This window comes from Toxorhynchites rutilus, chromosome 3, assembly GCF_029784135.1.
Source record: "Toxorhynchites rutilus septentrionalis strain SRP chromosome 3, ASM2978413v1, whole genome shotgun sequence".
NCBI classification, from domain to species: Eukaryota; Metazoa; Arthropoda; class Insecta; order Diptera; family Culicidae; genus Toxorhynchites; species Toxorhynchites rutilus.
The window spans coordinates 259,831,636-259,853,173 of record NC_073746.1 but is presented as its reverse complement, the minus strand read 5'-3'; the positions used below and the strand labels follow the sequence as shown (position 1 = coordinate 259,853,173).

At 45.3% G+C, this 21,538-nt stretch overlaps 3 protein-coding genes across 3 annotated transcripts; all 3 read right to left on the bottom strand.

Moving 5' to 3' along the window:
* Nucleotides 1-413: 413 nt before the first annotated feature.
* LOC129774164 (uncharacterized) lies at nt 414-2,630 on the bottom strand. Its single transcript, XM_055777860.1, has one exon. It carries the CDS (start codon nt 2,628-2,630, stop codon nt 414-416), a length of 2,217 nt encoding a protein of 738 aa, XP_055633835.1.
* A 1,254-nt stretch (nt 2,631-3,884) lies between these two features.
* On the bottom strand, nt 3,885-5,612 carry LOC129774163 (uncharacterized). Its single transcript, XM_055777859.1, has one exon. The coding sequence runs from the start codon at nt 5,610-5,612 to the stop codon at nt 3,885-3,887; it is 1,728 nt and encodes a 575-aa protein (XP_055633834.1).
* A 4,353-nt stretch (nt 5,613-9,965) lies between these two features.
* Nucleotides 9,966-15,823, bottom strand: LOC129774162 (uncharacterized). The gene is made up of 3 exons (XM_055777858.1): nt 15,616-15,823; nt 10,059-12,467; nt 9,966-10,003 (listed from the first exon to the last, which is right to left on the bottom strand). Exons 1-3 carry the CDS (start codon nt 15,821-15,823, stop codon nt 9,966-9,968), a joined length of 2,655 nt encoding a protein of 884 aa, XP_055633833.1.
* Nucleotides 15,824-21,538: the final 5,715 nt, after the last annotated feature.

Sequence of the window (21,538 nt, the reverse complement as noted above, 5' to 3'; positions counted from 1 at the left end):
TAAGTATCTCTTCGGTTAACCGATTCCATCCACCTGTAATTTGACTACGGGAGATGGAATGAAGAGAGCGAAGTAGGAAAGATGGCGATTTTATTTGCGCACAACTTCTAGCATAGACCACACTACATCGACTGACTTGTATATACTAAAAAAAGTTAACTATGCTACCGACCGCCGTCGCTGCCAGTGCGCGCTTGTGTTGGTGCAAGCGTTAATCGCATTTGTCAGCGACGGGGTTCGGCTCCTAATGTCAACTAGGCATTACACCGCAAGCTCAAAAAAATAGCAGTGGGCGCAACATACCCGCCGCCTTGAATTGTTATGATTCAACATTAATACTAACATAATTTGTTTACAAACATCAATCATGCGAACTATTTTCTAAAGCTTACTCCTAAACACGTAACAATTAATTATTTTTCAGGATTGGTACATGAAATATTCGTTTCTGTTTGGTCTGCTGTTTGTTCACTGGTCGCTGGACTTCCCTCTGTGTCGGTGCTGGCATCGGAGAACGGCAACAAGCAGATTTTCGTGACGGGGCGAGTGATGATTCCTCTCGCTGTTCGAAGCGATACGACACGGACGATTTTGTCTTTTCCTGGGTGGACTCCAGTTATTCGCGCAAGAGGCCACCTGAGAGGAGCCTGCATCTCATCCACTACGACGACCATCCGGCCCGGAATGATTTCGTTGTTTCGGCTGCGATGTTTCGAATCCCGCTGGAGTTCGTGCAAATATTCATCACGCCAACGGATCCAGAATTGTTGGACGTGCATCTGGAGCTGTTGGTAGTGCGTGAGCCGATTTGTTGGGACTGTGCTGATGTCTGGGTCGGGCAAAGCTGTCGCTGAAGTGCCGATGAGAAAGTGTGCAGGCGTTAAAACGCTGAGGTCGCACGGATCGTCAGAGATGGAAAGCAGCGGGCGTGAATTCATTATTGATTCAATTTGTGTCAACACCGTTGCCATATCCTCGAACGATAGTCTGGTGGACCCCAGCTGGCGAAACAAGTGCCTTTTGGCGATCTTCACGGCCGCCTCCCACAGCCCACCGAAGTGTGGGGCTTTCGGGGGCGTCAGATGCCATTGTATGCCAATTTCGGCGCAAGCGTTGCGAATTTTGTCTTGGTCGGAGTTACTGCGAAGCATCCGGTACAGTTCAACGAGCTCATTTTTGGCTCCCTCAAAGTTTTTCCCATTGTCTGAGTGCAGATGAGAGGGACTGCCACGACGTGAGATGAAACGTCGCAACGCCTTCAGAAAGGTGTGGGTGGATAGGTCGCTGGCAAGCTCAATATGGACACCCTTCGTTGTGAAGCATACGAATATGCAGATGTACGCCTTCATCGCAGGCGCCCGTGGGTGTGTTGGTTTGAGATAAACCGGGCCGGCGTAATCTACTCCGATGACTTCGAACGGTCTTCCTGGCACTACTCGTTGGGCAGGTAGCTGGCCTATTTGTTGCTCTACGGGCTCTGGATTGAAACGAGTGCAACGGAAGCAATTGCGAACAATGCTTCTAACCAGCCGACGGCCATCCAAAGGCCAGAACTCTTGCCGTATGGTGGCCAGTAGATGGTAAGGCAACTGGGACAAGTTTAATCTCCCTCCAACCCTTAGAACTCTCTCAGAATCTAGAATAGGATTTAATAAGCGAATGGTTGACTTTTTTGAAATGGATTTTCCCTTCTCGAGTTCCCGAATTTCGTCGTTGAAAGCATCTTCTTGCGCTAAACGAGTGAGGCGTGTTTTTGCGATTCGTACTTGTTCCACGGTTAGAGATATGCTGTGGGAAGTATCGGGTGATGCTTGCAGGCTGTTCCTCGCCTGAATCTTCGCTCTGCTGTTGGAAATGAAGCGCAAACAGTAGCCGACGATGTGCAGTAGACGGGTGAAAGAACTGTAGCGAAGGAACAGCGGGTTGATTGTAGTTTGTGTTTGCACAGCTGCTACGACTTGACGAATCTCCAGTTCTTCGTCGGGAACACCTGGTAGAGTGAGTATGGGCCATTCTCGGGACGGAAGTGCTAACCAGTGTGGTCCGTTGTACCAGTAGTCAGAGCTAAGAAGTCCTTCAACTGTCGTGCCTCGAGATACCAAATCAGCTGGATTTTCACTTCCCGGAACGTGGCGCCATTGGCAGCCGTGTGTGTGGTGTTGCACTTCAGCCACTCTGTTGGCCACGAAAGTCTTCCAGACGTTTGGTGGTGATTTTAGCCACTGAAGGGTAACCGTGGAATCTGTCCAAAAATGGGATGACTCGATCTGCAGATCTAGGGCTTGCTTGACGTGGTCGTAAAGGTGAGCACCGAGAACAGCAGCACATAGTTCCAGACGTGCGATACTCAAACGCTTCAGAGGGGCTACTCTAGATTTCGCGGCTAGTAGTTCTACTCGGACATTTCCCTTGGGGTTTTCGCATCGTGCATAGACGCACGCTCCGTATGCATCCTCGGAGGCATCTGTGAATGTGTGCAGCTGCACCTTAGATCTGGGTAGAAAAGCGTAGCGTTGAACGCGAAAAGCAGACACTTTCGGTAGGTCTTGACAATAATGTTTCCATTTAGTTTGTAGGTTGTCCGGTACTGGATCGTCCCATCCGCACGGAAGCACCCAGAGTTGTTGCATGATGATTTTCGCCGTGACAACCACCGGTGTTGCCGAGAATCGGACCGGATAGGGAAATCTCAACACGTCTTTTAGCAGCCGTTACTGTTCAAGCAGCTTTAAAGCTGAAATATATTTTGAATATATTCATTTGTCTTGATACATGTTATATTTCTTACATTTTAGTTTGCGTTTCCCTGAATAAATCTATCCTTCCAACATAATCCAATCCTCGGGTTCAATATACAATCTGCGATAAATTCATTTTAAATTTCAATTCCTATTCCATATCATCATACATACTGTTACTTCGGCTTTTCACACCTATTTTAATACCTTTCTAATCTGCCTAATATTTCAATTTTCCCAAATTACCGCTATAAATCCTTCTACTCCTTTTATTCACTCTATTATCTTCACTTTTTCCATTTGTTTTTGTTCTTAATACACTGAGCTGTCAACTGACTGTTCCGTCTCACTCTCATTGAATGGCAGTTGCCAATTGTCTAGGGCTCCCGGAATTCACTAGTCCCTCCTGTCAGAACTGCCGTCTGTTGCACGGTGGGTTCGACAACATTCCCCCTTCCGTGTAGTTCCGGGATAGCCCAGATTCTTCCACCGTAACTCATTTTACGATATCCAGCAATGCTAGCTTCACTGCTGGTCGTGTTATTATTCCGTTCGCCGTTTTGACTTCAGCTTTGCGTACCTGACTGTCCTTCCCTTCTGTAACGTTGATGATTCTGCCTCTCATCGATCCATTCCGTTTGTTCTCATCGATCACTATAACAAGATCTCCTTTCTCCAATGCCTTCACTGGTTGGTACCACTTCGTACGCCTCGCCAATTCTGGTAGATACTCGCGGATCCATCTCCTCCAAAATTTATCGATTAGACCTTGTGCCAACTTCCAGCTGTCTCGAAGTGTCGCTACGCCTTCAGTTAAAGGTGTTGGTAGTTGATCAATACCACGGGTTCCGTAAAGTAGGAAATGATTCGGAGTGATTGCCTCAGCATCAGATGAATCCAACGCGACATATGTTAGAGGTCTGGAGTTGACCACTGCTTCAGCCTCCAGTGCAACTGTTTCCAGCACCTCATCGCTGGGATGGTGGGGATGATCGCTGATTGTGGCCATGGCCGTTTTGACCGAGCGTACCAAGCGCTCCCAGGCACCACCCATATGTGGTGCGGAGGGAGGATTGAACTGCCATTTCGTCCTAGCGTTGGTGAACGTCGCTGCACAATGTTCGTTGACCGCCCGAAGCTGACCCTTCAATAGGTTGTTCGCTCCGTAAAATTGGTGCCATTGTCGGAATAAAAGGTTTCTGGTGCTCCTCGGCGCGCTATAAATCGTCGGATAGCCATCACGCACGATTGAGTTGTGAGACTATGCACTATTTCCAAGTGAATCGCTCTTATGGAAAGGCAGGTGAATAATGCTACCCAGCGCTTGACAAGACTGCGACCTTGCTTCACCAAGATTGGCCCGAAGTAATCAACTCCTGAATGTGTAAATGGACGGACGAATGATGTTAGACGCACTGTTGGAAGCGGTGCCATGATCGGGGGCCGTGGGGCCGCCTTGTTGACTCGACACCATGGACATTCCTTGGAGACTCGTCTGATCAAGTTTCGTAGAGATGGTATACGAAAACGCTGTCGCATCTCATTGAGTACAGTTTCGTTATTCGCATGTAGGAAGCGGCAGTGGTAGCTGTTAACGAGGAGGGACGTTAGATGGTGATTGTTTGGAAGAATGATTGGATACTTAGCTTGGAATGGGGCGTTTGGTGCAGCCCATATTCGGCTGTTCATTCTCATAACTCCTACATCGTCTATGTACGGTGTTAGCTGGTACAGTTGACTGCACTTGTACGGTTTCATTTGATTCGCCAAGGGGTTTTGCTGATTATAGTGCAGTGATGTATATTCATCCGCATAGCACTCTATTTGTACCTGACGCCAAAGCAGGTTTTCCGCTTCACGATACTCATCGCATGATATCCAAGGACGAAGCTGCTGCTTTTTGAGCCTTTTGATTGCTCTTAGTACGTACGCGGTGGAGCGTAGTAGTCGGTGCCACTTAGAGAAACGCTTCACCTCGATAAGTGGTTGGAACGTCGAATGATGGTGGGTATAAACAGCCCGGAGCTCTTCTGTAGCTGGAGGTATCTCTCCTTTGCTCACTGGCCAGCTTTCAACTGATTTACTCAGAAATAGTGGTCCCTGAAACCATCGCCCTTCTGGATCGAAGCTAGGACCAGATCCCCACTTGGTTGCTTCATCTGCCACGTTGTGCTTGGACTTCAGATGGTGCCATTCATCAACGGTGGTTAGACTTAGGATCTCCCCTACTCGAAATGCCACGAACGGGTGGTAACGTCGACTATCCGAACGCAGCCAGGCCAACACCGTTGCGGAATCAAGCCAGAGAAAGCGTTGACTGATGGGGAGACTTATGTGTTTGCAGATACTGTCTGCCAAACGACTACCTATCATCGCGGCCTGCAGCTCCAATCGTGGAATGGAAGGAGGCTTAAGCGGGGCCACCTTTGACTTCGCCGCTACAAGTGCACATCTTATTATGCCACCATCGACAATTCGTAGGTATGCTACGCATGCGTATGCTTCTTCACTAGCGTCGACGAACACATGCAGTTGAACGCTGTTGAGAGCTCCACTATTAGCACCTCTGAAGAAACACCTTGGAATCATTACTGCATCTAACTCTAAAATGAGTTGACTCCACCTAGACCATTTCTCCCATAGATGCTCGGTAATTTGTTCATCCCAGTCTGTACCCGATCTCCAAATGTCTTGCGTAAGAATTTTCCCTTGAGCCACGAAATGTGCTATCAGTCCAAGGGGATCAAACAGCGACATCACTGTTCGTAGCACCTGACGTTTCGTCGGAATTGTTCGATCTACAATCAACTTCAAAATTTCCGGCTTTAAAGAAGGTTCAAAGGTGAAATCGTCAGAGTCAGGTCTCCACACCATGCCAAGAACTCGCTCCTTTTCTCCCAACGGATCCAGATTTAACGACTTATTTGCAGGACAATCCTTCACTCCCACTCGCTGCATAACTTCATCTGAGTTGCTGACGAAATTCCACCTCGAGCATGGACCAACTTAACATCGTTCCACAACTGTACCGCGTCATCTTCAGTTTCTACACTATCCAGGTAGTCATCAACATAGTGGCTGTAAATAATGGCGTGCGCTGCTCTCGGGTATTTTGATGCGTGTTCCTCGGCGTTTTTGTTCTTGACGAACTGCGCCGAGCTAGGCGAACAGGTGGCGCCGAACGTTGCCACATCCATGACGAATATCTGTGGAAGCATATCAGGGGAAAATCTCCACAAGAACCGTTGCGCCTGTTTGTCGAGGTCTCGAATGCGTATCTGGTGGAACATTTCTCGTATGTCTCCACAGATAGCAATGTTCCTCTGTCTAAAACGGAGTAGTACGCCAAAGAGCGCCGTTAGCAGGTCTGGACCTCTGAGCAACATGTCGTTAAAACAAACGCCTTTAGAACACGCTGCTGCATCCCAGATCAGACGAATCTTGCCGGGTTTTTTGGGATTTTGTACGACCCCTAAGGGTAAATACCAAACTCGGCTCGAGTCGGTTGAATCCAATTCATTCTTGGTTATTCGATGAGCGTATCCTTTCTCCTCATATGACACGATCTGCTCGTGAACTTTTTGCCTTAGCGCAGGATCTTTCTCCAGTCGTTTCTCGAGTGCGATCAATCTCCTCTCTGCCATCTTGAAACTATCCGGGAAGCTTACATCGTCGTGCTTCCAAACAAGACCCGTCTCGAAGCCAAGCCCTACTCGTCGTGTGGTATTCTCCATAATCTCCCTGGCACGTTTGTCAACTTCTGCTTCAGATTTAACCGTGATTATAGCTTCCTCAATGCCAAAGAATTTCTTCATCTGTTGGTGCAATTCACGATTCCCCATATCTTGCTCGGAATGATGATGCAGGCGTTCTAAGGATTGACCCACACCAGAACTTCTACCAAAGATGCACCAGCCCAGTCTTGTTTTTGCTGCCACTGGATCGTCACCTCTGCCTTCACGAATTTTTAAAGTGGAGAGTAGTCGTGCATGTTCCAGTCCAACTATAATACCCGGAATTGCTTCCGAATAACTCCGCACCGGCAGACCCTTGAGGTGTGGATACGCTTCCGTTAATGCATCATACTGTAGCGTTTGTTTTGGTAGGTTGAGTCTCTTAACTGTGCGTACGTTGTTCATTTGGAAACGATTCTTCCCACCTTCTCCGGTGATGACGATTGAAACACGCTTCGAATCTTTTTCCTCCCGACTAACATTGCCTGTCCAATCGAGCCAGAGTGATTCAGTTGCACCTTCTAACCCAAGTTTGGCAGCTATTCCCGCTTCCATTAGTGTAGATGAAGAACCGTCATCTAGAAACGCAAACGTGTGGACGCGCTTTTCCCCTGCTTCGATTGTCACCGGCAAATATCAAAAAAGAGTACATGGTAATACTTGATGATAATGGTTGTGTACTACGTTCCCGATCCCGCTGGCAGCTGAACTGGCTCTAAACTGACTGTTCGTCATTACAGTTGTGCGAGAATGCAGCAACTCGTGGTGACGAAGTCGACATCCGTCCACTCCACATTCTCTTCCGGATCGACATGGCCACTTCCGATGGGGAATTAAGCAGATCCTGCACAATCCTTTCTGACGCATCGCCGTCCATCTGGCATCTATATCCAACGCTTTGAACGGTCCACACGATAGAATCTCGTGATTTGGGTTGGAACAGTACGCACAGGTCTTCTTAGACATTTCTTCGATTGGATTTGATTCCGGAATTTCCTCTACATCAGGTGAGCTTTGTGTATGTACAAAAAGCTTCGACTTGGTGTGGTTCTGTTTGGTTGACTTCAACGAAAGCGTTGCTAGATCTGGTAGTGTCACATCGGAAGCTGTGTTCACTAAGTCGGACATAAACCCTCCAAACGTGGCCAAGTTGACGTTCGGACAAGCTCTCTTGTAGGCAGACCACTGCATCTTCCAAATGGCTGGCAGCTTCTCAACCAGCTCGTGTAGCAACATAGGATTACAAAGGTGCTCGTGAAGCTGCGCAAGCTTCATATGGTCCACAAGATTCTGTACTGCCAACCCAAATTCAATCACCGTCCTGAGGTTATCGACCTTTGGTGCTGCAACCTCCCGTAACTTATTGAGTAAGGAGAAGATTAGTACTTCTGGTCTCCCGTATATTTTTCGCAGAGTTTCAACCACGTATGGTACCGACTCAGGTAAGAGGAGACGACTTTTAACCGCAAGTAACGCAGGACCGTCCAAACATCGCTGAAGTCTGGACAAATTCTCCGCATCGGAATAACCACATGCCTCCGTGGTGTTGCAGAAGGCGCTATAAAACATCGGCCACTCTTCTGGATCTCCTGTGAACTTCGGTAGATCTCTATACATCACTTGGCGAGCTGCGAGTTGAATTGCTGACGGACCGAGGTTTCCCTGTTGAGTAGTTGCCATCATTGGGAAACCTTGCGAAACGGGCTGGACTCCTGAACCTGCAGATGTGTAAATTCCTCCTTGAAAGGCTCCTTGACGCGCAAAATTTGGAGGCATCCAAGACCCTGCAATGCTTGAGATGGATGGTAAACTCACGACTGGTGGTGGTGGTATAGCAGCAGAGGGTAACGACGAAAATACGGATGGCGGAAGGGTGGTGGTAGTAGCTGGCAGTGGTGGATGAACCAATAAAGGAACCGTAACAGTGGATGGTGGAGCAGTAAAGAAACCGGATGAAGTAGCCATCGTTCCCGGGAGCCTATAATCGCTCGTTCCGCAGCCATTTATTAGTGGATTCCCTTGCATCACATACGAACTAGTTGGAATGAACTGAGGAACTGTAATTGCCGTTGAATAATTTATTGGAACAGTGGAGGAAATGTTCGACACCGGTGTTTGCTGCAGCTATTCAATTGGACCAAGTCGACTTCGAGAAAACTGAGGGGTAGAAGTAGAATTCGGCGGCACTTGTCCAGTTTCTTGTACGCCTTCTTGACGGGATACACCAACCGGCAACATGACACTAAACGGGGGGTCTATGGTCGTTGCTTGCACGGAAGCATTGATTTGCGAGAACGACGCTGGAATCGCTGCATGCTGGACGCTCGTCTGGTCATGAAGTGGGGGAACCTGTGTGGAGGGATTGTTCCCATCCTGTTCCCTACTCAACCACTCCTGTACTTTCTCACGGCTCCTCCTGCTGCTTGCATTACTATTCTTACTAGTGCCGGCATCGCCTAGTCTCGCCCTTAGTAGACCGAACTTATCGTTTAAATATTTCCGCTCTTCTTCCATTCGCTTCAGGCGGGCTTTCTCTTCTTCTTCGATGTTTCTTTTCCTTGCTGCTTCTGCTTCATCCAGATGTTTCAAATGTAATCTTCTTTCCTCTTCTAATTGCGTTAGACTTAGCTGAATCTCTTGTTGTGATCGGTGGGAGGTGTTACTACGACGAGACGAGCGAGATTTATGGCTCGATACCTCGGACACTTCTATAACCTTGCAGTTATCGCATTTCCAGCTGCGCTCAGCATCCCCGATAGAATCCGTCACTCCGACACAGTCAAAATGGGCCCACATGCCACAGCAATCACATCCTACCATATTGTTGGCTGAATCAGACCAATTGCACCTACCGCAGTTGTGATTATTGTTCGGATCAGCGTTAGATTCCATCTTCTCGCGTTGCAGTCAAATAAAATCTTTAAAGAATGTTGCCGAGAATCGGACCGGATAGGGAAATCTCAACACGTCTTTTAGCAGCCGTTACTGTTCAAGCAGCTTTAAAGCTGAAATATATTTTGAATATATTCATTTGTCTTGATACATGTTATATTTCTTACATTTTAGTTTGCGTTTCCCTGAATAAATCTATCCTTCCAACATAATCCAATCCTCGGGTTCAATATACAATCTGCGATAAATTCATTTTAAATTTCAATTCCTATTCCATATCATCATACATACTGTTACTTCGGCTTTTCACACCTATTTTAATACCTTTCTAATCTGCCTAATATTTCAATTTTCCCAAATTACCGCTATAAATCCTTCTACTCCTTTTATTCACTCTATTATCTTCACTTTTTCCATTTGTTTTTGTTCTTAATACACTGAGCTGTCAACTGACTGTTCCGTCTCACTCTCATTGAATGGCAGTTGCCAATTGTCTAGGGCTCCCGGAATTCACTAGTCCCTCCTGTCAGAACTGCCGTCTGTTGCACGGTGGGTTCGACAACAACCGGAGCAATTAATCCCATCGGATCGAAAAGCCTCGCTATTGTAGACAAGATCGAGCGCTTGGTCCAAGGGTCACTGTTAGGCTCGATCAGAGAATCAAAGCGGAGGAAATCAGCCTCTGGTTCCCAACCAATTCCCAGCGTTTTCACAGTTTCGTTGGGACCAAACTGCAGAGAGGATTGTGTCCCGATCTGGTCGTCGTGCAAACCGTGAAGCACTTCGAGATGGTTCGAAGTCCACTTCCGCAATTCTAGACCTCCCTTCGCTAATAATTCGGATAATTCGGTCCTCAAACGAATAGCTTCCTCAACCGAGTGTGCTCCTCCAATGAAGTCGTCTACATAAAAACCTTTTTCGAGAGCCGGCCGTCCGAGAGGATAGGATGTACCTTCGTCAGCCGCTAGCTGTTTCAGTGTGCGAGTTGCGAGGAAGGAAGAGGGAGCTATCCCGTAAGTAACGGTGAGCAACTCGTAGGTCTGGACTGGAACCTGCCTCGAGAACCGCCAGAGAATTCTTTGCAGTGGTGTATCCTCAGGATGGACAAGAACTTGTCTGTACATTTTGGCGAGCGCTACAGGAAAAGTACGGAAGCGAAGAATAAGCGTGAGCAGATCGTCCTGCACTACAGGTCCAACGCAAAGAGCTTCGTTGAGGGAGAAGCCGGACGAAGTCTTGGAAGAGCCGTCGAAAACGACTCTGACCTTGGTGGTCGTGCTTGTGTCCTTAATCACGGGATGGTGAGGCAGGTAATATGACACGGGAGCTTGATCGTCTTCCGCGTTGACCAGTTTCATGTGGCCAAGGGAGAGATATTCCCGCATGAATTTGTCGTATTCTTCCTTCAGTTCTGGGTTCCTATCCAGTCGTCGTTCAAGTAGTTGATAGCGATTGAGAGCGCTTGCTTTCGAGTCATTCAGCATGATGTTGAAATTGGGTTTTCGGGGCAAACGTACTACGTAGCGTCCTTCATTGTCACGGGTTGTAGTGGACTGGTAGAACGTTTCGCAGAACTTTTTTTCTTCCGAGTAAGTGTCGTTGGTAGATAGACTCTCAGTCATCCAGAACCTTTCGATGATCTGCTCGAGGGAAACCATTGAAACTACCGTCGATTGTAGCTCTTCATCACCATCTGAATCGCCATCAGACCTAATACAGGGAGCGGATCCAGCAACAATCCACCCGAATACACTCTCCACCAGCAACGGTAATCGGTCGTCGTTCTGTAGTCGAACAGCAGTGGGGAAGAAGGTGTGAAAGTGCTTGGCACCTAGCACCAAATCTATCGGTTGACTTCGATGGAACTCGGGATCGGCAAGCGTGATTTCCTTTGGAATCCTCCAACCTATTCTAGACACGTCTTGTGCGGGAAGATTAGCAGTAACCTTGTTCATCACGAGGAAACTGACGTCACAGCAGAAATCACTGGACCGAGACTTCACTTGGGTGAAAATCGATTCACGAACGGGCTTCGACAGTTGACCAGCGCCCATAATGGTAACGTTGACTCGATCGCGCTTCACGCGCAGCAGTTGTGCTAGACGTTCGGTAATTAAATTTGGCTGAGACGCGCTGTCTAGGAGGGCACGAGCTGGGTGCATTTGTCCGAAGGCATCCACAATATTAACGATGACCGTCATCAAGAAAACGTTCTCCTTTGTTTGGTTGACAGGTGTACTGCTTTCGACACGTGGGACGACTTCGGCAGTCGCCGCAGCTGTTTGCTTAGCTGACTTGGCTCGTGGAGCGGGTGTGGGTCGGATTACTACTGGCGTCGTGGAATTGTTGATAGAACTTACTCCGTTGGATCTTCGGTCTTCTTCGTGAGGGTTGGTGTGCAAAAGCGAATGATGACGGCGATTGCAATGCTTGCAATTGTAATTTGACGAGCAGTCACGTGCAATGTGATCTGCGCGTAAGCAATTATTACAGAGTCGCTTTGTGTTGACTACCTTTAGGCGTTCGATGACAGTCAGTCGATGAAATTTCTGGCATTTCAGCAACGGATGCTGCTGACCACACGCTGGACATTTCCCATTAGAACTTGCAGTGAATGGGTAGGATGAGACCCGCTGATGGTTGTTGAATCGTTTATGGTTTTGTTGCTGCGTGTTGGTGATAGAACTCGTCGGGTGGTGATTTACCGAAATTGATTCCAACACTCGGATTCTTCGCTGAAGGAAGCCGATGAGGCAGCTGTAGTTCGGGTCCTCGACGGTTGACGCGTAATCCTCCCACGCCTTGAGAGAATCATCGTGCAGTCGCGTGCACAACAGGTGCTCCAGAATCGTGCTCCAGCTGTCAGTTGGCTCCCCCAGTTGGTGTAAGATTTTGGTATGTCGTTCGAAATCGTCGACCAGGCTGTGGAGCGTAGCGGCTGTTTCTTTCCTCACATGTGGTACGTCGAACAACGCCTGTAGATGTCTCTTCTTAAGCAGATACTCGTTAGCATACCGACCTGTCAGCGTGTCCCACGCTAAACTGTAGTTGGCCGACGAAATGGCAATCGACTCAACTAACTGAGCAGCTTCGCCTTTCAAAGCTGCTCGTAAGTAGTGGAATTTTTGTACTTTAGGAAGGTCGGGATTATTATGAATGAGAGCGACGAATGTGTCGTGAAATGGTAACCATTGAGCATAGTCACCATCGAATTCGGGTAGCGAAATCGTTGGTAGCTTTATTCCAGAGAGAGCGTTGGTAGAGAGAGAGGGTGGAGGTACTTGTGAATTGATGGGAGGAGAGGTAGGTAGTTTGGAAATCAAGCTTCCTTTTGACGTAGGACTACGTCTAACCGGAAGATATAGGGGGTGAAATGAAAATCTAGGCACTGAACAAGTAGGTAAAAATGCAAGATTTGTAACGCTTATAACTCGAGCATTTCTCAATAGATCGCAAAGGTTTTTGCATCAATTGATAGGAAATATATCTACGCATCTATCATAACGAATAACATTTCATTTTTCTTGAGATAAATAATTGAATAATTGTGAAATATCAAGCATTGTCCAAATGCACTATGTGCCCATTTTTGATTGGTGCATTTTGTGCTCCTCATATCGTACCGACCAAAACGGGCAACCAGAGCAGCAGCGAAATACAATGAACCCGATTGGAAAGGAAAAAGAAAAAATATGAACGAAACATTGGTCGCAGTCTCACACATGCGTAATTCTCGAGCCAGCCAGTCAGCTTAAAAATCCCCGCTCCGCTGCCGTAACGATCATTCTCATCCAAATCATACACCACATCGTTTCGCATCACAACATATCAACAAACCAACACAAGCAGCCATGTCTGGACATGACAAAGGAGGAAAAGTGAAGGGAAAGGCAAAATCCCTATGCCGAGCGCGTTAGTACCAGTGCTCCAGTCCACCTAGTCGGCGTTATATAGTTTCGGCCGCCGAAGTGATCGAGTTGGCTGGCAAAGCTGTTCGCGACGATAAGAAAATCCGCATTCAGAACAGACCACATTCGGTTCGGTGGACATCTAGACAAGAATAGGCAGTTTCAGCGAGTGACGAGCAGAAGATAAAAGTTTGTTCTTCATACAAACTGCTTTGGTGGCAAATCCAGAACAAGGCAGCATCGATGGCGTTCGAAATGGTTTTTTTTCAAAACCACGAGTACAAAGTTTTCTAAATTGGAACCATTCCATAAAACACGGCGCTTATCAGGGCCATTAAACCTTTCAAAAAAGAGTTTACGAAATACAGTTCAAGGCATTCTAAAATATTATCCAAAATAATAATAAAACACAAATTGATTTTTCATAATTTGTTTGCCAGGATATTAAGAGTATGAGAATTTTGCAGTTGTGCTGAGCTTATTGATGGTTGTGGACTTTCTCGATTATTCAATTTTCACCAATTCTTAAATTGCTTCCAGATTGAAAGTACAGTAATTTTAGTTCGATAATTAGCTAATTGGATTTTTGTAAACTCTATGGGGGTCCAAATTATGACCCAACATGTCCCAAGCTGGATGGGAAGAAATTTTCCAACTGTGAAAGCTGTACCACTGTCATCGCAAATGTTCAATTACAGGTTAAAATCATCTCCAATGCGACACTGAGTGGTGCTTCGGCAAGTCGCATTAAATGTAATTTACAGTACAACATGTCCCAAGCTGGATGAGAAGAAATTTTCCAACTGTGGCGAGTGGCAAACGCACTCGCTAAACAGGAAGGTTTAACCGAACAAGATGGAGATATCGAGTGATAACAAAACAATAAACCCTTTAGATTAAAGATGATTTTGTGGACCTGAAAAGGACCCTTTTTAGCGTTTGCTTCCTTCTCCTTCTTCTTGTCGGTTTCCGAGATATTCTTCTGCGCCGTGCCGAACTTTTTGGCGGCTTTTCCACTATTCCACTAGTCTTCGGTGCCTTCGTGTTTGTTAGAAACACCTGCATGTGAATCCAACGAGCGAACAAATCGTAATGAATATATTTTTTTGCCATCGCTCCCTTTTAACGCTCATTCGTTCGTCTCGTTGGACTCTCCCCTTTGGCTGAGTCTGCTGATTTGTCTCTATCCTGTGAGCGTGTACCGCTAAAGTACAAAACGCGCGGATCCGCTGAAAAATATATCATTCTCTTTCAAACCGTAAATCAGTGTGGTTGTATGGCATCGTTTCACATCACATCGCATCAACAGATTGGTGCCGGAGCACCAGCATACCTAATAGCGGTTATAGAATTTCGGCCGCCGGAGTGCTCGAGTTGGCTTGCAAAGCTGCTCACGACAATAAGAAAACCCGCCTACAGAACAGAGCACATTCGGTTCGGTGGCAACAATCAGTTTCAGCGAGTGGCAAACGCAATCTCAAAACGGCAGCAGGTAGAAGAAGGAAAATGTTTGTTTATACAGACTGCTTTGGTGGCAAAACCAGCCACCGTAAAACACGGCGCCTTTCATGGCCATTAAGCCATTCAAAGAAAAGTTATTAAAAGTTATTCACAATACCAATGCATTCTAAAGTGACATAATATGACATATAATATGAACTGAATTATTTTGTTTATGCTTGTTTTTGAACTTATTGGTGGTTGAGGTCTTTTAAATTGATCATTCAGTTTTCACAAACCCATACATGGTCTCCGAATTAAAAGTGGCTCCAAATTACAACACATTGTATGCAGGATGGCATTAACGAATTTTCTCGGTAGCAAGAACTGCTTTCTTTAGTTGATAACTGATGTTGAAAATTGACTGACGTTACATCTGCATTGTATAGAAACATAACTGACGACCACCTATGCATTCCTTATCACAGCCATCATTTTGATTGTACGATATGTGCATACGCCGAAAAATGCCCGGCGTTGAACATTTAATGAGTACAAAGCCTTCGGAAAAAAAATCAAGAATCAAATATAAGACAGTGAGAAAAAAATGAGAAATTTTTTACAAAAAAAAACGCAAAAACACAACCAAAAGGTTCATTTCAGAACTCCCAACATGTTCATAAAGAGTAAACAGTAAGCTAATCCATATTTCAGGTAGAGAGGTAGGTATTCACGTAGGAGAAGACAATAAAACAACATATTTAAAATATATATTTAGAATAAGCTGTCTGCGTTGTATAGTCCTACGTCACTCCGGTTATGTCCCCGACATTACCCACCCGTCTTTTATTTGAAACAATCGTGGTTCAAAATACGCTCGCTTTTCGGCATTCTGTGCCCTACCTTCTTCTGTTGTTTCGATGTCCTCGAGTTGACCCTGTACCTGCTCTAGCGACGCCCACATCGAATCGAGGTACTCTAAACGCAGCTGTATTTGCGACTGGTCCCGTTGTTCGTCATATCCAACGAGGAATGCCTCTGCCCGACCCAGGGCAGCAATCATCGTATCCCTCCGTGAGAGCAGCTGGGCTCTCTGAAGCTCGTTGGCCATCCTTGAACCACCGGCGGGAAGAGAGGAGCGAAGCGGGAATCGATCGATGATTCTGTGGAAATACGGACCAAAGTAGCTCCGGGGAGAGAGAAATAAACCACTTGGACAGGTACTCACCTGGTCCAAGGCAATTTAGTGCCTTGTACAAAATAATGAAACAGGAACAATTAAAAGCAGCAGTGCTGTATGGCAAACAATTGCAGGCTGGTATCGTATATTAATTTCAACAACGATGAGTGTAGTGGCTCGGCACGGCTAGTAGGTGCGATAAATCGTAACAATTCGTAACAGTCAGTCTGGTACGCCTCACATAGAACGGTCGTCTAACGTGGTTTGATAGTATCCGGGAACCTATCACGTGGCCTGGTGGCCCAGGTGCAATGGCTGGATTGCAGGAAAAAATCTCGAACAGAGAAGAAAACGAAACCTTAAGCGTACCCGTGGGGTTAAGTGGTCATCTTGGACAGGAACTAACCTTCGGCCAGAAGGTATCAGGCCTTGTATAAATTATTAATCATCTGTCCGGCAAGATGGCTGGCGCAAAACGTGGTCGATGCTCCAATGAATGGAGAACAATAGCGATCGCGATGGCGGCTCCAGAAGCGATCCTGGTCACGGCACCAATGTACCGTCGAGCGGTAACCGGACCCTACGTTGTGTTATCTTTCTTTTCCGGATCCACTCCAAGCGTTTTATTTTTACTTAAGTATCTCTTCGGTTAACCGATTCCATCCACCTGTAATTTGACTACGGGAGATGGAATGAAGAGAGCGAAGTAGGAAAGATGGCGATTTTATTTGCGCACAACTTTTAGCATTGACCACACTACATCGACTGACTTGTATATACTAAAAAAAGATAACTATGCTACCGACCGCCGTCGCTGCCAGTGCGCGCTTGTGTTGGTGCAAGCGTTAATCGCATTTGTCAGCGACGGGGTTCGGCTCCTAATGTCAACTAGGCATTACACCGCAAGCTCAAAAAAATAGCAGTGGGCGCAACAGCCGTTCATTTGAGAGTCGCGGCTCATTTTTAAAGAACCGTGGATCGCACACTTTTTCTGACGAACCGGCTCAAATGAGCGGCTCGTGAGCGCTCGCACATCTCTAGTATAGTCTATCCAAGCTCATGCTCAAGCTTAAGAAAATTTATCATTTTCCTATAGCGCTCGACACGTACCTCTGCGGTGAGTTATCGTTCGGGTTTTTGACGTGGGACTACGTCTAACCGGAATATATAAGGGTAAAATGAAAACCTAAACACAGAACATGCAGGAAGAAATGCAAGATTTCGAATGCTTATAACTCGAACATTTCTTGCTGGATCGGAAAGATGTTTGCATCAATTGATAGGGAATATTTCTACGCATCTATCGCAATTAATAAAATGTTATTTTTCATCAGATAAACAATTGAATAACTGTAAAATATTAAGCGTTATCCAAACGCCCTAACTGACTCGTTTTGATTGGCCCGATTTACGGTTTCCCCAACACAGCCATCAAAACCAAGCAGCCTTAGGGAAATCGGCATTGCAAATAAATGGAAGTGGGGAGACTTTTGTTCCCATCGTTATGTGTTCCCTAACAGAGATTTCAAAACCATGTCGCCTGGGAGAAATTGGCATTGCAAATTCATGCAGGTCGGGGGCAGTCTTCAGAATTCAACTCGGTGCTGATGCGCAACAAGATTTTTGTACCCAGTTGAGCTCCCACTCCGTGTTTGCACTTGCGCTCTGGCAAATGAGCACAGATTTGCGTCGAGTGTTAAGCTGAGATTTACACCCAGTGCTTGCGCCCAGTGCTTTCGCCGTATTTCTATACTGTGCGCTTGAATCTGGATTGCTCTCTCTGTTGAGATATTCTTCTTCACACAAGCGTATACGGTTCAAATGAGGGCGCGCTGTTGTTTTTATGCTTTGCTTAGAACGAACGGAGACAAAGCGGGCGCTAGAATTTGATGTGTATGTGTGTGTGTATAGAATGAGACGCGCATCATACAAGTGAGAAGAAAGTTAGTATCTGAGTTCTGTGCCGGGTACATTTTGCGCTGTCGTGCTTATGAATTTTGTGCGCTTCGCACCAAGAGAGAACACAAGTGTTCTTTGAGCCGGCGCTGATGAAAATTCAACTCAAGCGCACCGCTAGGTTTGGTTTTCTGAAGACTGGTCGGGGGTATTTTTGTTCCTACTGAAATGTGTTTTCCCAATACAGATTTCAAAACCAATGTGTGTGTGTTCAAAGTAGAGGTGTGCAAATCAGTTCATCATGATGAACAGCTCTGATCATATCAGCTCATCTAAATGAGCTGTTCTTTATGAACAGCTCTTCAGCTCAGTTGTCAGTGCCGACTTTCAATTTGGGTCCCAAACTCGATAGCCACGAAGCCAGTTTGAAAATGTTAAATTTCAAATGAAATTTTTCACACCATATTATTAATTACTTGAAACACGTATTCCAGACTATTATTTACAACAGACTCGGCGAGTACAACATTTCCGACATTTTTACTGAGGCTTTACATTACAATAGAAAGTTTTCTTCAAAAAAAAAAAATCTTATGAGATTTTTGCACCGCCTGCAAACAAAGTGTTTTTCATTGAAATAGAATACTCATTTGATACACAGAAGTTAATTTTCATTAATAATTTGAATTTTAAAAACGTGTTCATTCTGCCTGAGAGCCAATTATTATTTTTGGCGCCCCCTAAACTGGTAAACAAAGCTCAATGCCGTCAACGCGAATATAACAGTTGAAAAGACGAGGGACAAATGAAACTAAACTGATGTCTTAACACGAAGAGCGAGAGACGGTCAGTTCATTTGAATCTTACAGCTCACACACTCTCTTCAATTCTACAGCTCTTTTCTCTCCTTCATCATCATCAAAGTGAGCTGAAGAGCTGTTTGATTTTTTTTGCGAGCTGTTCCGCGTCAACTCACTTCAAAGAGTCGATTCTTCGGAACAGCTCATGAACGGATGGCACATCTCTAGTTCAAAGCATAACATAACATAATAACGTTTTCCTAACACGGATTACAAAAGCGATAACCATTTGCTGCGATAACGCCTATTGATTAAACAACGCGAATTTGCTTGATTTGATGAACTTCAGGCGCTCATTTTCGATTTTGACATGACGTACATATATGGCTATCTAATGAAAGGACTTTACTAGTAGGACACAGTTATTCATGTAAAATGAAAATCCAAGATGTCGGCCGTTACAAAATGGCAGACTGCATTTCTTCCGAAACCACCATGTACCGTCGAGCGGTAACCGGACCCTACGTTGTGTTGATTTTTCTTTCCGGATCCACTCCAAGCGTTTTATGCAAAGCACCTAAATTTATTCAGCACAGCACTACAAACTCGACTGAGCTATATGGGCTAATTTTATTGCGCACAACTTCTAGCATAGACCAAATTACATCGACTGACATGTATAGACTGAAAGAGTTAACTATGCTACCGACCGCCGTCGCTGCCAGTGCGCGCTTGTGTTGGTGCAAGTGTTAATCGCATTTGTTCGGCTCCTAATGTCAACTAGGCATTACACCGCAAAACCAAAAAAATAGCAGTGGGCGCAACACACCATCATATTGGTATCAGATGAAAGAGCTCGACTAGTAGGGCACAGTTATTTATGATAAATCCAAATCCAAAATGGCCAATTACTTTTTTCATGCAACTCCCGCATATGGATATCGAATGAAATTATTTGATTAATATAATACAGTTATTCATGAAAACATTCCATTCCAAACATTTTAAAAAAAATTGGGATGTAAAGCGGGAAGAAAACTGTGTCGTTATCGAAAACTGCTATATTATCCCGACTGATAATTCGACATGATCAACATTATATGGATCAAGAGCAATCAGTTGTAGTGATTAAAAAAAGCCGCTAAGGACATCCATGGAATACACTCCTACGAAACTACTACAAATCGTTGGTGGTGAAGCGCGGTCATCTGTATGGGAGGAGTTTGATGCATTGGTTGGCAATCTGCGATTCTTACACGATCCAAAAGCTGTTGCAATATCTATTGTAGATAAATATTTAGCGGAACCACATTTGCTGAGAATAAGCGACACTTAGCTTTGATGGAATGAAAGGAAATCTATCTCTCCGCGGTTCTACCATTTTTGACGTAGGACTACGTCTTTCATTTCTATACCGGGGTGTAAAATCAAAGTTTCGAAAACGAAAGCGTTACGCCGGAGACCGAGATTTTGAGCGTTAATAACTCTTAAACAACTGAACGAAATGGTATGATAAACACTTCATTCGAAAGATAAAACGTGTTATATACTTGTTACTTTTTGATCCAAAAACTTGTTTCAATAGTCTTAAAATTGTTTTCAAAACAGGCTATTGAAATCATCTATCGGTATATAAGCGAGCGCCCTCGGAAATCCACTCAGTTATAATTGAACAGCGATTGGAGCATGTTGTCTCTGTTGTGGTGAAGCTCTTCGTTTATCATGAAAGCGCGGATGAACGGTGTCACCAAGAGCCTGTTTGTGCACCTTAGGCCAGAAGGGAATCTATCAGGAGGATAGTGATGCCACAAAATCCCCGGGAAGAGATCGGAGCAGCCGCCACACACACACACAGACATACACGCGCGGAACTCTTCGTTTGGATGCCATTCAGCATCGAGAAAATTCCGGAAAGATTCAATCGTTGCTGAGAACTGAAAAATATATTCAAGCGAAAGAGTTCATTTTAATGTTTTCTATCCATGTAACACTGCGACCAAATATTTTTCAATTAAGTGCTATTAACAGGTAGTTATCGAGTTAGCATTAACCACTGGTGGGCTTCGAGTATCGAGGAAAATCTGGAAAGAACTAATCGTTGCTGAAAAATAATCTGCCAGTTCCCCTGGGAATTGAAAAATACATTGATGCGAAAGAGTTTATTCTAATGTTTTCTATCCATATAACACTGCAACCAAATACATTTGGTTTTGTGATTTTTCAATCGATCGCAATTAACAGGAAAGCTTCTGAAAATTATTCTTTCCCATCAGTAGAAAATTTTCGTATCCAATATTGTATGCGCGCGCAACGGAAAATGTTTCGCATCGCGAAAATTATATAATTTTCAATCGATTATTGCTCAGTCGCCGAAAGAGAGTTCTTTCCCTCTAGTTTGCCTTCCAAATTGCCATCGTAAACCACACCTTCTCCCGATTCAATCACGCACAAAAAGCATACTTAAGTGATATTCTGGTGGTGAAACGCTTTCATTTTTCGTGAGGGCATCGACAAGCCAACATCGTTATTGAATGAGCTGAACGTGCTGGATGGTGAAGGATCAAGGGATTCATTACCTGGCCTGACCTAACCTGAAACGCATTCAATTGGTTTGGAACTGTGAAGGAGCGCAGAAACTCCGATCCATCAGAAAGAGAAGAGAAAACGACCGAGAGAATACCAGCATCGAAAATTGGTTCCGCTTGAGACATCGGAGCAACCGCCACACAAACACACATACACGCGCGCAATTCTTTACTTCAACAGGTGGTTATCGAGTTAGCATTAACCACTGGTGGTGGACTTCGAGATGAATCTGGAAAGATATCGCTGCTGCAAAATAATCTGCCAGTTCCCCTTGGCATTGAAAATAACATGTAAGCGAAAGAGCTCTCGTTTTCGAAGTCCCCCAAATATTCATTTATTCATTCATTCAGAATGGATTCAGATT